The following is a 16083-nucleotide window of genomic DNA, read 5'->3' as shown; positions in this document are numbered from 1 at the left end:
CCCTGGGAACTCCCACCACTGCCCTCCTGGTGCTCAGGAGGAACATTAGTGGCTGTCATCACCTGCTGCCTTTTACATGCTTCTGAGGATTGGGTCCCTGTGGTGGGAACCCTCCTCCTCCTCAGGGGCAGCAGTAACCACAAAAAGGGCTGTTGCTCATTGGTTCGAGCACATATTTTGCATGCAAAAGTTCAAAAAGCAATCCTACTGCCAGTTGGTGTAGACAGCACTGGTTATAGATGGACCAATGGTCTGATACAGTATAAGGTAGCTTCTTTTATTCCTAGACTGGATGTTCAGAAATTTTGCTGGGTAAGCAGAGTTCTCTGAAATCCCCTGCAGCTGCTCAGAGATAACATAGGAAGCTGCTTTATACCATTCATCTAGTCCAGGATTTTCTATGGCCCTCAAGGGTTTCAGGTACAGGTCTCTCCCATCCCTAGGTGGAGACACCTGGGATTTATGGCCCTTCCCAGTCAAATGTCAAAATTCACCATTTATGGGTAAGTTGTTAAAAGTGAATAACCCCTGTTAGCTCAGTCGGTAGAGCATGAGACTCCTAAACTCAGGGATGTGGACCTGAGCCCCACATTGGGCAAAAGATTCCTGCATTGCAGGGGGTTGGACTAGATGACCCTCATGGTCCCTTCCAACTCTACTATTCTATGACTCACCTTAAAAAATCAGTACATGGATAAAGCATGAATTTTAAGCTAAGATGTATTATTTTAGGCTCTGAAACACATTCATTTTCCATTCATTTTCTGATGATGCATGCTAATGGAAGGTTGTTTTTTAGCCTTTCAGTCTACATTTTCTTATGATTTAGGGAAAAGCACACTCATAACTGACTTCATTCTGCAGGCCTTCAGAGGAATACATGATTAGTAATTTTAAATGTTTCTGAAAAGGAGATAGGCACTGTGGGGGAGGGGTAATTGACTGAGAACTCGCTGAGAAAGGAATAACTTTTAGAACTCAACAGATGTTTTATCACTTTTCATCTTTGCAATTTCTGCTTGAAGATTTGTGTGCAGCTCTGAAGCTTTCCCTTTCTCATTTCTTTTTTCACGGTCAGCCTAGTTGGCTCAGTAAAACTCAGTTCAGTTGACTCCTATTCTCTATTATTCATTATTCAAACGGGCTTAAATTAAAAATGGCATTTTAGAAACATAACTATAATTGCATTATAATCATAGTAATGTGTTAGGAAACATCTGAGGGCTGACTTGTTGTTCAGCTAAGGAGAATGTCTGCCTGGATCAAAACACAAACATTCATAATGTAGATATACATACCCAAGTGACTTCGACTCCCATTATTCCTGACTGTTGGCCATGCTAAATTGGAATTGATGGGAACTGAAGCCAAGCAACATCCAGAAAGCTGCAGGTTCGCTATTCCTGATCTAGTTCAATAGTCTACTCTGGCAGTGGCTCCCCAAGATATCAAACAGAGGTTTTCCACATCTCTGTTTGATATCTCTGTCACTGACCTATGATCCCTTCCAAATGTTGTGGAGATCTTAGATGGAGCCTCCTACGCTTGTTGTACCGCATTCTTCTCTTAGTTTTAGCAGATAAACTTGAGCTAGAATGATAGCCTGTCTTAAAGGTGTCACCCTCTTTCCATCTTTTCTAGAGTAACCTGATCCTGAATACTTGCATGGCTGTATTTACATATGTAGAATGTTTTGAGATTATGTGATGATAGGGAAATTGTTGTGTTCCATCCTAAATAAGCATTTGGCAAAACTTAATCATCAGACATTCTATTATGATGAGACACTTGTGGAAATTAGTACTTACTCATCAAATACTTTTATCTTTTCCAGGACTGTACAAAAAAACTGGTAAACTAGTATTCCTTGGTTTGGATAATGCTGGGAAAACGACTCTCCTACATATGCTTAAAGATGGCAGACTGGGTCAACATGTCCCCACACTACATGCAAGTAAGTCAATATATCCTTTCTCTCTTACAGTGGTACCTCTGGTTACGAACCTAATTCGTTCCGGAGGTCTGTTCTTAACCTGAAACTGTTCTTAACCTGAGGTACCACTTTAGCTAATGGGGCCTCCCACTGCTGCTGTGCCGCCGCCTCGCAATTTCTGTTCTCATCCTGAGGTAAAGTTCTTAACCCGAGGTACTATTCCAGGTTAGCGGAGTCTGTAACCCGAAATGTTTGTAACCCAAGGTGTTTGTAACCCAAGGTACCACTGTAATATGCCCAGTGCTGTTTCAAATCTCAGGACTTTAGTAGACTATTGAACTAGATCAGGAATGGGGAACCAGAATAAACTCTTCCATTCAGTGTGAGTTAGACTGCAACCTTATGCATGCTTGCAGGTGATTAGTAGCATTTACTTCTGAGGAAGCATGTATAGGGTCAGTTTCATCACCTTGTTCTATACAGTGGTACCGCTAGTAACGAACTTAATTCATTCCAGAGGTCCGTCAGCACACAATTTCTGTTCTCATCCTGGGGCAAAGTTCTCGACTCGAGGTAACTCTTCCAGGTTAGCGGAGTTTGTAACCTGAAGCATTTGTAACTTGAGGTACCACTGTAATGCAATATGGTTTATCAGTATGATTATTACCTTTACTAGAGAAGAGTTTGCTGTAAGATAGGGTTTTGAAAAATAGTATTTTCTGTTTCTGCAGCTGCAGAAGAGCTGACAATTGCTGGTATGACTTTCACTACTTTTGATCTAGGCGGACATACCCAAGGTAAGTGATGCTAACATACAGAAGGCTTCTTTTAACATGTTAAGCTTCCTTGGTTGCACATCAAAAGTTATTGCATTGCAAGAGGGTTGTGTATTTTCAATTCTGAAAACATTCCTGATTTTATTAATTTTTTACTGTAGTCTGTTATATACACATGTAAGGTGTGTGGGATGTTGGACTTTTTCATCAACACAGAGTGTGCACAGCGACTGGAGTGTAGAAATAAAAGGCTGTCCGCAATATCTTTGCTTCGTTTTAATATTGAAAATGTAACAGCCAAACTCTGCAAGCCATCACCACTCCTCACCAGCAGCATACAAAACATATGATCAACTTAAATACAGTTTTCAAATAATCAGTTATCCTATCACATCCCTTCCTGCATTCGGTGCAGAGAGTAACTCCCTTTCTAATTAGGCAAAAAGTCGAGAGATCACAGGTGTGCAGCTAAGTAGGTCAAACTGCAAACATACACCTGTGAGCTTCAATTAACCAACCCCGTTCACTGACCACTTTAAGATAAAGAAAAACCAACACACTGACATGAGCTACAGGATGCTTCAACTGCAATATTTGTACTTAATAGAACGGAAGCGGTGCATTGCACTTATGGTGATAGAATTTTCTAAAAGGTCCAGGATTATTGCAGCATTGAATTTTCAATGCAATACTAAAATAAAAGTCAATGTGTGCCTTTAATTAGTCTCTGATTCTTTAGAGAGCTTAAAGTTGTGAAACACCTCTGTTTTCATTATACACAATAAAAATAGGTTAAGGCAGCAATTTGATCAAGTGGATTTAAGTTGATAGTTGTATCCAATGCAGTTCATTGTGTTCCTGGAACAACTTCGGCTCATGCAATGGAATTCCCCCTTCCTCTCCTACTCCTGTGACCCCAAAATCTGTTCCAGTGGGATTGGGGAACCCCCAGAGCAGATTTGGTAGGCTCTAAAGATTTGGAAGAAAGGAGAGAAAGAGGAAGTTCCACAATAACAATGACTACAATGGATACAACCCTCCACCCTTACAGTGAACTGATCCTCAAATATTTCTTGGTTTTGTGTGTAAATACTTCAGCATGGATACTGGATATCCAGTGGATCAAAGAGGGCATTTTCTAGAATTTATTAGAAGCTGAAACAGAAAATATGTTTTTGTCTTGGGTGTAGTTTAATTTTTTTAGGAGATAAATCTTCTTCTTTGACGATCACTTGTAGCCAAGTAAGATTGCCTTCTATAAACACGTGTTTAGGAGATAAATATTTCTAATGGCGATACAGCCATTTTGTTGTGTTTTTTAAGTTCTACCACGAAGTTTAGCATTCTTTTTTAAAACCTGCAAGCCATGTACTGTAGCAGATGTTTAGAAGTGGATTTATGGCTATTAAGGCTGTTTCTTGCAGTAAAATTAATATGGTAATATGGTTTTTCAGTTTTAAACCCAGTACTTCACACTGTAGAACAAAAGAGAGTGGGCTTTTAAAAAGCTTTTAAATATATCTCCTAATGCCCTTTTTAAAGTTTCTGCTCCTTAATTAGGTGTTACTATGAATAGAGTTAGAAGAATAACAGATAATTTCCTCTTGCAGCTCCTTTATAACTCTCTTTTGTTAGCTCGCAGAGTGTGGAAAAACTATCTGCCTGCCATCAATGGGATTGTCTTTCTGGTGGATTGTGCAGATCGTGAAAGACTGGCTGAATCAAAGCAAGAAATTGATGTGAGTTAGTAATGTACTTGGTATTTGTAAAATACTAGTGAAGTGTGTGACGTTTTGATGGATGGGGAAAAGAGGGAGAGTCTGTATTTTGCAGGGATAGGGGGCATTGCATCTGTATGGCTACAGCATCATATATGACCCTACAACTCAATAAAATAAAAATAAAAAAGAGAACTTTTTGGGGAAAGGTTATCTTGGTGGAGACTGGTGCATAAGAGCAAATGGGACGTTGCCCCACCAGTGTTGCTCTTCCTATTTAAAACCACCCCAGGTACTACCTGTTAGCTTAATTCTCCTTAGTCTATAGCAGGGGTAGGCAACCTAAGGCCCAGGGGCCAGATGCGGCCCAATCGCCTTTTCAATCTGGCCCGCGGATGATCCAGGAATCAGCGTGTTTTTACATGAGTAGAATGTGTTCTTTTATTTAAAATGCATCTCTGGGTTATTTGTGGGGCATAGGAATTCGTTCATTGTTATTTTTCAAAATATAGTCCAGCCCACGAGATGGTCTGAGGGACGGTGGACCGGCCCCCAGCTGAAAAAGGTTGCTGACCCCTGGTCTATAGGTTGTCCTTGTAGAACTCTGAAAATAGGATGAAGGGAACAAAACTAGAATTAGTTGGCTCTGGCTCCACCTACTGTTAATCTTCCTTCCTTCTGCCCCACCAGTCTCATTAGGCATAAGCCATCACTGGATTATCTGGTTGCATTTGATTTTCACAGCTTTCTATCATATTTGGTATTTCTACTGGGGTTTTGTGTGTGTTTTAATTTATTTAATCATTTTTTCAATACAAACAACAACTGCAAAAGACACATACAACAAAAACCATAATAACACTAATAACGCAATTTGACAATTCAGATTTGAATACTGATATACCTATGACTACACCTTTTAAACAATATTTCCCCACCTCTCCTCCCCCTACTTCCCACCACTGTCTACCTTATCACTTAAATATTCCTTCCAGATTTCTTCATATTTATGCATTCTTAATTTACATTGACATGCAATTCGTTCGTATGTAGCTAGTCTGCCCATATTATCAATCCATGTGCTCAGTGGAATCTTTCTACAGGTTTTATACATTTGTTAAATATGCAGTTCTGTAAAGCTTTATTTTCTTTCCCTAGTTAATTAATGAATCTTTGTTTAGTTTGATGGAGGAAAGCCATGTTATGGTTGATTAATATGTGGCCATTCTCTCTATTTTTGAATATATTTTGGCCTTGATGTAAGAGTGAGAGAGATCCTTCAATGAAATATTTTTAAAGGTGTCAAAATTTTCTCCACCTTTTCTCCATTGAGTCTCTGAAGCTTCACTTCATGTATGTTTTATGTGAATGTATAAAACCTAACGCATGTGTCTTTCCTCTCTACATAGGCACTTATGACAGATGAAACTATTGCTAACGTGCCTATCCTAATTCTTGGTAACAAGATTGACAGACCAGAAGCCATCAGTGAAGAAGGGCTACGAGAGCTGTTCGGTTTGTATGGCCAGACAACAGGAAAGGTATTAATTGTCCTGTTCCCATTGCTTCAAAATACATAATTTCAATGTACCTATCATTTTCTCCCCCCAGTGTTTCTGTGGTCTGCTTTACTGAAAGCTTGCATATACCGTATTTTTCCGTCTAAGATGCCCCCATGTATAAGACGCCCCCTATTTTGGGGGACTCAGGTTTAAGAAAATGGGGGGAGATGGCCCAGAGTATAAGATACCACCCTAATTTTTGACATTATTTTAAGGGGAAAAAACCTAGTCTTGTACACGGAAAAATACAGTAATTCTTTGTCGGTTCCATATGGTTCTCAAGATACATTTTTAAAAGGATGCTTACAGGACTTCATAGATTCCTTTTTAAAATAAGTCACTAACAAGTAAGCCTTTACAGATTACTTGTTCACCATAAAGCCAAGCTGGCTTTGTTAAATTGTACTTTTAATATAATACAGAATTTTTAGAGCTAATTGTCTAATGGAAATCTGAATTGTTGCCTTGTGAAATGTTCTTGCTAATGCCTCTAGCAATAAACCGAAGGGTTCCAATTTTAAACAAAGTTTATTTTAAATATTTTAATTAAATATAATTATAACCCAGGTTGTGTCATTTACAATAGGCAACTTTTATGTTTGAATACCAGAAGCAGATTTCTCTATTATTTCTTGGGCTTCTGAAAATGTTACCACCCACTCATCTGAAACCTACTTTTCTATGCTCAGGAAATAAGCCCTCCGTGAACATGAATGACAATGGAGAGAAAGACACTTGCCTTCTAGCGCTAGGGGAACCTATTCCCTCAGTGGTTGTGTCTTCATGGAATCATAGAATTGTTGAAAGTTGGAAGGGGTCCTGTTAGTCATCTAGTTCAACTCTCTGCACTTTATTCTGCTAGAGGCGAGAAATCCTGTTAGTATAGTGGAGAGGCCTCAAAACTAGTACAGAACCAAAACATGCAGCAGTACTGCCCTTGTAAGGTACTTAGGGGGGGGGGGGGACAGAGATGGAACCTGACTTTTCCCAGAAAATGAGTTTTTATTGAGAAAGCAAAACAATAGGCAGTTGTGTGTTAACCAGGCTTTCTCAACCTCAGCCCTCTAGATGTTTTTGGCCTGCAACTCCCATAATCCCTAGCTAGCAGGACCAGTGGTCAGGGATGATGGGAATTTTAGTCTCAAAACATCTGGAGGGCCGAGGTTGAGGAAGCCTGGTGTTAACTGTTGAAGACAGTCCCAAAGAAGAGAGGGGTAGAGGTGAAAAGAACTATAAGGCCGAATTGTTTTCAATTATAGCTCCCCTACCCAACTTCTAGGTTGGATTACTGTAGTGATCTTTAACAGGGCTTGGAGAACTGGCCAGAAGAGGGTTGCGGTCATCATATTGGTCTCAGCTGATAGGAAGTCATTCAGTTTGGCTACTTGAGACTCAAAAGCTACAGAGAAATGGGAAAGATTGAGTTTCAATTTATTGACCCACTTTCTTCTTTTTTATGTCATTTTCAGGGGAATGTTTCAGTGAAAGAATTGAACACCCGACCCTTAGAAGTCTTCATGTGCAGTGTGTTAAAGAGGCAAGGCTATGGTGAAGGATTTCGTTGGATGGCACAATACATTGATTAATGCCAAAATCACACTATCCCAAGCCTGTTCATTATTTGATCTCTCAGTGTACATAACTTGAACTCAATAGACTTTGGTTACAATAGCGTATTTTTTTTATTATTGTATCAATTGTGTTAAATTTTAAGTGTAAAGACTGAAAATGGATTTTAAGCAAGTTTGTCAATTTGGATCTTGTAACATTAGTCTCTAGTCCTATAAAACCACTTTCTTTTGGGATTCATAGCTTGTCTCTTGTCTGCAGTCCTTTTTTGTGTGACCGTGACTTTCTAGCTCGGTATGGTGTTTTTTTTAATGCAGTTTTTAACAGCTCAACTCTGCAGACTTGTTGGTCATATATAATGCTCATCATGTTAAATTTTTATGTACTTTTTTCAAAACTGGTTTTATAAATGTAGAGTGTATAACCACCTCTCAAAGAATAGTAATGAATCAGCTTACGGATAATTGCATGATGCCTTACAGTTTTCAATAATATACTTTCTTATGCAACGTCATGCAATAAAACTAAATCCCGTTTCTTGACATCTTTAATGGGAGATACTTCATTTTAATGTGTCTTAACCTAGTAAGGATGTCTCAAAATGTGAATATGTGGGGTAGCTTTTTGAAATGCAGTATAATTTCAGTGCACTGTAGATTTTTAAATTTATTTATCTGATTACTTTTTTGCTGGGAATTAATCCAATTAATTTTAACCATGCTTTCTGAATATCAGCATTCATTCACAGTTTTCCACGTTGTACAGCAAGAGGTACCATGATCTCACTATATCATAGTACTAGTGAATGCCTGGATTTCGTGCAGGAATTTAAAGAACCACAGGAAGAACGAAAGGCTTTGTGCCCTGCTGCATCCATAGGCTGAACAGTGTTTTGCACAAGCTTCTGGATGTGGCAAAGATGGATAATTTAGGTGGCAGTCTATTGGCCCAAGGAATAGGGCAGTGTACTCAGCACTTAAGATCTACAAGATTTTGTTTTTCTGGATTTTCTAAATTTTTCCTAGATTTCCTAGATTTTATTCACTAGGTTGAGGCTCTGAGTGTAGCTGTTATACCCCCTACCTTGAGCAGTTTTCATTCCTCTTGGAAGTGTTTGTGCATTCTGTTAGTTGCTATGCAGTGTTTGTTATCTCTTATCAGCCAGTACTCCCTAGGAAGGAGATTCCTAGTTGCCCATTTTGGCTATGATAAAATACTTTCTTTAATGAACTGTTCATGGGTTGATGAAATTGATAGCTGTCGTGCAGAGAAGAAGCTTTGCAGTTACCTCATTCATGAGTAGGTACTATGTTGTGGTTTTTGTATTAGGAAATGGAATAGTTTAAGATTCTTGGCAGAGTTGATTGATCTGGGGTACTACCTACAAAAGTAACCTGGCAGAGTAACCTCCTTAATGTAAGAGTCATGTGAGGAGCAGGGACTTGGCTCCTTCCTGTCACAATAAACAATTATTGTGGCACCCGAACTTAACCTATGTCATGTAATACATCGAATACTTATTTTTGAAGTATGGTCAGAGATTGTTATAATGTTGAGACTTCAAGGATAGCTTTTCTATGTACCTATATCCGAGTATGGCTGCTGCTACTTGGTACCTAATTTTCACTGTACTATGCAAGTAAAACCATTTTAAACTGGTTTAACTGTGTGGCATTCCCTAGAGAAAACAATGGACTGCAATTTTGAAAGGCTGCTAAGAATTTTAAGATTTCTCCAACTTCAGTACAAGGTTGCAGTTTCTACAATACCTTGGAAGGGAGGAACTGAACTTACAGTTTGGTTATACTTCCCATATTGCTCAATCTGCATATTTCTTCTGTAGCCTTGTTCAAAGTGAGTGCTCCATTTTTTTCCATGGAAAGAAGAGTCTTTGTCTATTTAGAAGGCTTTCAGATATTGAAGACATCTTTTCAAGAAGTACAAAAAATTCTATCACTAAAATCAAGTGAGGGCCGATGTAGTGCTTTTGAAAGCAGGTGCCTAAATATCAGATGTTGCAAAAGAACTTGAAATATGGCTTATAGCTGTTAACATGTGTTTATTATTTTTCTTGATTTCTCATTTTAAAATATAACACTTCCAGGTTTGTTGGTGAGAGACAGAGTAATTCTTTAATTTACTTGTGCTTGAATCACTTGTGCTTGAATCACCATCTGAGTCCCAGTATTGTACCAATAAAGTTAATTTAGGGCTTTGAATACATTTATACAGATTATTGTTGATACTTTTTCTGGGTGTCTTGACTTTCATTGGAATCCTTTCAGTAGTCAAATATGAGGTGTTGTTGGGCTCCAGTGTGGTGAATGGTCAGGGATGATAGGAGTTACAACCCATCAATACCTGGTGGGTCACAGGTTTCCCCATCACTGAATTATGGACTGAGCACACAATCCTATTAGTTGATAGACTGGGCAGACCTTCATATATGAGTGTAATTATCACATAATATTTCACACATGCATAAGGAAATACAAAAGCTAAAGGTTTCCACCTTGTGACCTAAGCATTTTTCTAGGGTTTTCAAATAGTGGTGTGACGACAAGAGCATTTTGGAGACTAGGCCTGTCATGTCACTAGTGAAGAAAGACGCTATCCTGTCAAGATATGTTGTTTAATGGTGCAGGAATGCCTTATTAGTCTCATTCTGAGCTGTAACAGTAGGGGAGAGGTATTAAGAATTAAAATGAATAGGCTAATACTTTAAGAAGCATTATGTAAGGTTTTGTTTTGTTTTTTAGCACATGCCCCTATTATTCTTCACACCCTAGGACCCCAATTTCAGGACTGCTCCACACAAGGCATTAAGAAATTAATTTCACATGTGGGGCACTTTCATGGATCCCCAACTGGCAGCAAAGCAGAGGCTTGATACATGGGATATAACAAACGTGATAAGCATCAGTAGACGCCTGTATTGACAATTCATGTTCCATCCTAGTAGTGTTGTTGTTTTTAATGTGATATGATCATCCTTTTTCCCTTTAGGTTTTTACAGTCTTCTCTTGGAGTACCTTGCCAGTATTTATAGAATGAGAAATCAGACACTGGTTATGTTTGGACATAACACTAAACTATGGTTTAGTTCAGGACGGTGAATCTGTGGCCCTCCAGCTATTGGCCTACAACTCGAATCATCACTGATCATTTGCCGTGCTGGCTGGGGAGTCCAAAAATGTCTGGAGGACCACACATTCTCTATCCCTGGTTTAGTGCTTTAAAAATGAGCCTAGACTCCTCCTGGGCTTGTGTGCTCTCTTCTCCTTCTCCAGTGTGATGGTGAGGAAGAAATTGAAAGCTTCTGTTTTAGATTAACCACAGTTTAGGGTTCAAGCTTGTTTGTATTCATTAATGATAACCACTAGTTATGATAACCAACTCCCATACCAGAGAACAAGTGGAAGGACAAATTTAGTGTTTTGTCCAAACCAGCCACTCTCCTGTTAACAAAATGACTTTGTTAACAGGTTTAGGTAGAAATGCCAAAGAAAAAGATGAAGGAATTATTCTCCCGCTGCTTTTGTTTCTTCAGCATGAGGCAGTTTTAGTTTATTTAGCAAGTTAAGCATTTATTTCCAGAAAGCAGACAGTTCCTAAGGTTATTCAGCCATTATTTCTGTGTTTTGCGGGGGGAGTTGGCAGTGTTTCATACTTTGTTTTGCCACTCAGAGTTGGCTCGCTAACTCATTTAAAAGGATAGTAACTCTTAAGACTGTGCTGGAAGAAACTCACTAATAAAATGTTAATATGAATGAAGTGTGTCTAATTTAATTTTTCCTACCGTGGTTTCAGGTGCCCCGTGCATGCCGCTGTCATTAGTGAGACTAAAGCATACATATTTGTTGAGATGCCTGCTTTGCTGGGGGTTGGACTAGGCAATCCTCAGAGTTCCTCCCAATTCTATGATTCCTTGTACTGTATTATAGTCACTAAACTGGGATTAACATTTGGCTGTACAATACTGATATATTTTAACTATAAGTCTTTCTTGGCATTATCAGTATTGACTTAATAAATGCTAGACAGAAAAGTGGGTGGATTGTGGTTAGATTTGTGGGGTTTTTTTAAGATTTAGAATTGCTTCTCATTAATTGTTTGCTTCTCATTAATTCTTATAAATATATATTTACAAGAGAGGCAATGAAGTAGAGAAATTCTGGGATTAGTACCTTGGTTTCCTACATCCGATTCCAAGTTTCTATCCACAGTGCCTTCCCATTGGGCTATGAAGTAGAATTGCCACTGTGAGTTTCCAGTATTTAGAGACTTACGGTTTGATTAAACTGTATCTACTCTTAAAACCAAAAGAAACCCTTTATATTTTGCTTCAATGAAATTTGGATTATGTGCTCGGAATGTCAGGCAAATTATGTAAATATGCACACTTCATCCTAATTCTGTAGTCTTACAATTTCATCAGTGCTTTTTTTCCTCAAGGGTACGCAGTACCGGCACCTCCCCCCCCCCCCCCGAAAAGCATTGGTTAAAATCGTGGCACTTACTGTAAAAACTTCATGGTGAGTACCAGCACCTTTTTTTCTAGAAGAAAAGCACTGAGTTTCATGTTTAAAGATGTGGAATTAATTGCTAATGACTAAAATGATTGTGGGAATATAGGCTAAGAGGAAGGCCTGAAGGTCTAAGAGAAACTCTAGCTATAGCTTTTTCTATATATTAATGTTCTATGCACCAAATAAATGGATCTTTTGTATACCCTCCCTTATTGGTTCTGAATTATCTCCAGGCTCCATTTACAGGCGTGAAATGCAGAAAAGGCAATGGAGAAAGCAGCCTGTTGAGTTTCTGCGTGTAAGGCAGAATGTCAGCAAAAGAAAAAAGCAATTTTATCCTTGGAGTGTTCTTTTTCAACTGTTTGCGGAACTGTTTTTGTTGTGTGTGTTTGAACACTTCCTTTGGATGCAATGACTGTGGACAGACAATACTGTAGTGGAGAATTCCTGTGTTGTGCTTCTTTAAAAATTCAAGAGAGCTGTGCTTAGTGTTGTATTAATAACACTTCACACTCAATAGGTAGTCTTTCTGCTTAAGCTGGAGTTTGGAGCTGGAGTTTGGAACTGTGACGTAGCAAACTTCCCGAGAGGAGTCTACCCCAGGAATCAAAGCTGCAGTTCAAAACCAGGGACTCTGTGGAATAAGCTAATGGCACTGAGTATTTAACTGTCATGGACACCAGCCTTCTTGTCTTACATATCCTTCTCTAACCTTATACTCCTATTTCAGCATCTCCTCAAATGTGTCCTTAATAACTGACTGACGATACTCGAGTCTCTTTTCTGGAGCTTAGCGATTCAAATATTTTCCCATACTGGGAAACACTAGTTAATAGCCTAATATCTGCAACATTGTACAGTAAGAGGAAGTGGTAGACTATCAAACAGCTGATTCTATATATGGAAATGTAGTTGTAGCCTTTGATTTAGATTTAATCTGCGCTGGATGAAACCAATACCTTATGGCTGCACTGCCATTACATAAATTTCAAAAGCAGGAGAGGGTGTGTTATAACCACAGCAGAGATGAGCTTTGCCTGCTCCTCTTTATTCCAAGAAAATGAAACTAATCTTTCCCCATGTGACAGCATTATCAGATCTATTTATACGACTGTAAACATGAAATCCTGCATGGGTTGTTTTTACTGAAGTCCTAACCTGACCTATTAGGAAGTCCTAATGTGAACTGTTAGGAAGGCTGCCCTACAAAATCAGTGGATAAAAAGAATTCACCAGGACAGTCTGATTGCACAGAATATAAATTTACTGCAACTATTATTTCCAGTGTATTCCTGGAGAAGAGATTAAAAGATTTGTATATCAGAGTTGGTTCCAGATACAGACTTGAGGTGTGCTGCACAACTTCCAAGTACAAAGCTTAGCATTATGGTTCTGAGCTTTAATAAAAAAGCAGTGCTTTATAGTGCTGCCCGTTAGCTCATTTCCGATCCCTAACTGGGACAGTCATGTGATTTAAGCCAGTCTTTCAAATTTATGTAACTGAACAGTGAATTATCTAACTTCTGTTGCTCTCTCTTGTATCGTTCAACTTGCAAACCAAGTTGATAATTTGAAAATGGAGTACCTGCAAGCCTTTCCCCTAAAAACAACCTGCTGTTGATTTTAAATATTACAATGTGGTGTGGGATTTGGAAATAATAGTCTAAGAAACTATACAGTGAAAGACCACAAGAAAGTTGTGAAATGGCTAATTTCATAACTTTCGCATGGTCTTTTACTGTATAATTCTTCATATTCTTAAATATTAAATATTCAATCCATCTTCCCCCTCCCGACAGAAACATCTTTCTGCTGTTAAGAGCTCCATATTGTGCACTGACATTTTAAAATCAGTATTTACCGGTAATTATTACTTTTTAAACAGATAGCCTCTGCTATAGAATGCATTATGATGCACTTTGCACTCTTAAGGGCCAGGCCCCAAGCAGGTTTTAACCAGAAATGTGCTCCTGATTATCATCAAAGATACTGCCCAAGTCAACCATAGGGAACATGGTTAGCAGCCAGGTTGGGCTGACAACAAAAGACAAACTGAACTCAACAAGCAACTGATGTCTGCTTAGAGGAAAACATGAAAGGAGTCAAGGGTGTGACCCTGAGTTGTTTAAGCAGGGAACCTCTCATAAGGGTGAGTATGAAAAAGGACAAACATGCAGGATACAGATATTAGTATCTGAGGCAAAGAGCAGCATGGATAGAAAGAAGGTATGGGAATTAAACTGAAAGGCAGTATTGGAAAAAAGCCATGGAATGCTTTGCTCAGGCAAAAGGTGAAGTATCAGCCAGAGGCTTCTAAGGCCCTATTTCTGTCTTGGGGCTTAAGCCATGCCCAATCTACAACACTGCAAACAAAAATAGTGGAATTAGCAGCTGCAGGATTCCCAGTTCAAGCCCCTGGTGCCACTTATGTTAACTGGAAGATAGAACAGCCTTAAGGAAGGAGATTTATTATTAAAAACCAAATTTTTGGTCCTCTGCCGAAGATCATAGCACACTATGCTATGTAAGAGTTGCCTAAAATATTACAAATCTATTATGTTCTTTTAGTAATAGTGGTTATGGTGGGAGCAGAGTGGGGACACAAACTGCACCAGTGGCGTAGTGTGGGTTGTCAGCACCCGGGGCAAGGCAAGTAATTTGCGCCCCCTAACCCGTGGATTTTAGAGAGCTGCAAGTGCGAGCGCACCCCCCCCAGATGTTGCGCCCGCCCCCCTGCACCCCCCATGCTATGCCACTGATCTGCACCAAAGATTACTGGATAGGATGGAACATGGTGGTGGTTGGGAGGGAAATAGCGGACAAATTCAAAGTTCAAAAACCTAACAGTTGTGGGCAGTGATATTGTGAAGAAGCTTCACATGTGAGAAAATAGTTCAGGCCCAAGCACTTCTGTTTGAGGAAAGCAGTTGCCTTCTGTTACACCAGATAGCTGAAGCCTTGACAATTCTCTGGTGCAAAATAGCTCTTGTCTAATTGCATACCTAGAAGGAATATTCACAGTTCTAGAGAAATTTCTCTTCATGTCTCTCTAGTTCCTTCCTACTTGCATCTTAAAAACTCCCCCAGTGTCAGATTAACCCCATTTCTCTTCCACTTCCTGGCTTCTTATTTGAGGCTGCCCACATAGGCTATGCCATGTCCACACTTATGCTACATTGGCTCCAGCTTTCGGAAGGGGGGGGCAGCAGTGGCATAAGTAAGCTATGGCAATTCCTCACTGCAGTTGCAAGCCCCCCCCCCCCCTTTGCTGGCCATTTGTTGTTGAAGACATGATATAATGCAGAGAAATCTATTTAAAGTTTTTTTTCCAGGGTGTCCTTATTACTTCCCATCTTTAGGTGGCAGCAACCCATAAACACTGGACCTTCCCTCATTTTACTGTGGCTGACTTCAGCTAATAATCAAACGTGAGCAATTTCCCAAAGTATTTTCTGATTATTGGTGGGGGGGGGGGAGAATAAATTCCACAAAAACATTAAACAATATCCATATGAACATATTGCAAATATATAGGAGTCTACCTCTTGGAAGTCTTTTGAAAGGCAAAGGGATTTTAGTTTTTTTCATAACCAGAAATCCATTTAATTTTAATATCCTTATTCCAAGCTGATGCAAAGGGTATAAATAGGATGGGATTCTCACATGAAACACAGAGCCACCCCTTTTAGCATTAGTGTGTGTGTTTTTAAGGCAAGTAAGGGGTGGGGTGAAGAGAAGCTGTACATGCTGCAGAGAAATTAGAAAGGAATTTTTTTCTCCTGCTCTCATAATCTAAAGATGCCAAATGATCAGTGGTGTAGCGTGGGGGGTGCAGGGGGGGGCGGCTGCACCGGGCGCAACATCTGGGGGTTAGGGGGCGCAAATCCACGGGTTAGGGGGCGCAAATTCACGGGTTAGGGGGCACAAATTACTTGCCTTGCCCCGGGTGCTGACAACCCACGCTACGCCACTGCAAATGATAAACGATCCAGGACA

General features: G+C 39.5%; 1 protein-coding gene and 1 long non-coding RNA gene across 3 annotated transcripts in view; one reads left to right on the top strand and one right to left on the bottom strand.

Annotated features, from left to right (window-relative positions):
* Nucleotides 1-11328, top strand: part of SAR1B (secretion associated Ras related GTPase 1B) — a 26958-nt gene extending 15630 nt beyond the window's left edge. The window contains exons 3-7 of one of the 2 annotated variants that reach the window (XR_014561604.1): nt 1835-1954; nt 2665-2730; nt 4345-4448; nt 5837-7014; nt 7159-11328. Coding sequence is in view for 1 of the 2 variants with exons in the window: in XM_083728641.1 (XP_083584767.1) it covers nt 1835-1954; nt 2665-2730; nt 4345-4448; nt 5837-5968; nt 7459-7575 (539 nt within the window). In the remaining variant the exon portion in view is untranslated. The remainder of the gene's footprint in view (nt 1-1834; nt 1955-2664; nt 2731-4344; nt 4449-5836; nt 7015-7158) is intronic. The other variant, XM_083728641.1, reaches the window with a different exon arrangement.
* On the bottom strand, nt 8894-15891 carry LOC310839750. Its single transcript, XR_014561632.1, has 2 exons — nt 12172-15891; nt 8894-11659 (listed from the first exon to the last, which is right to left on the bottom strand). It is a non-coding gene; the product is annotated as an uncharacterized lncRNA (long non-coding RNA).
* Between the last annotated feature and the right edge of the window lie 192 nt (nt 15892-16083).

This window comes from Podarcis gaigeae (assembly GCF_964106915.1).
Source record: "Podarcis gaigeae genome assembly, chromosome: 2".
Classification (NCBI taxonomy): domain Eukaryota; kingdom Metazoa; phylum Chordata; class Lepidosauria; order Squamata; family Lacertidae; genus Podarcis; species Podarcis gaigeae.
Note: the sequence above shows the minus strand (reverse complement) of the source record. Positions and strands in the feature narration are given on the sequence as shown.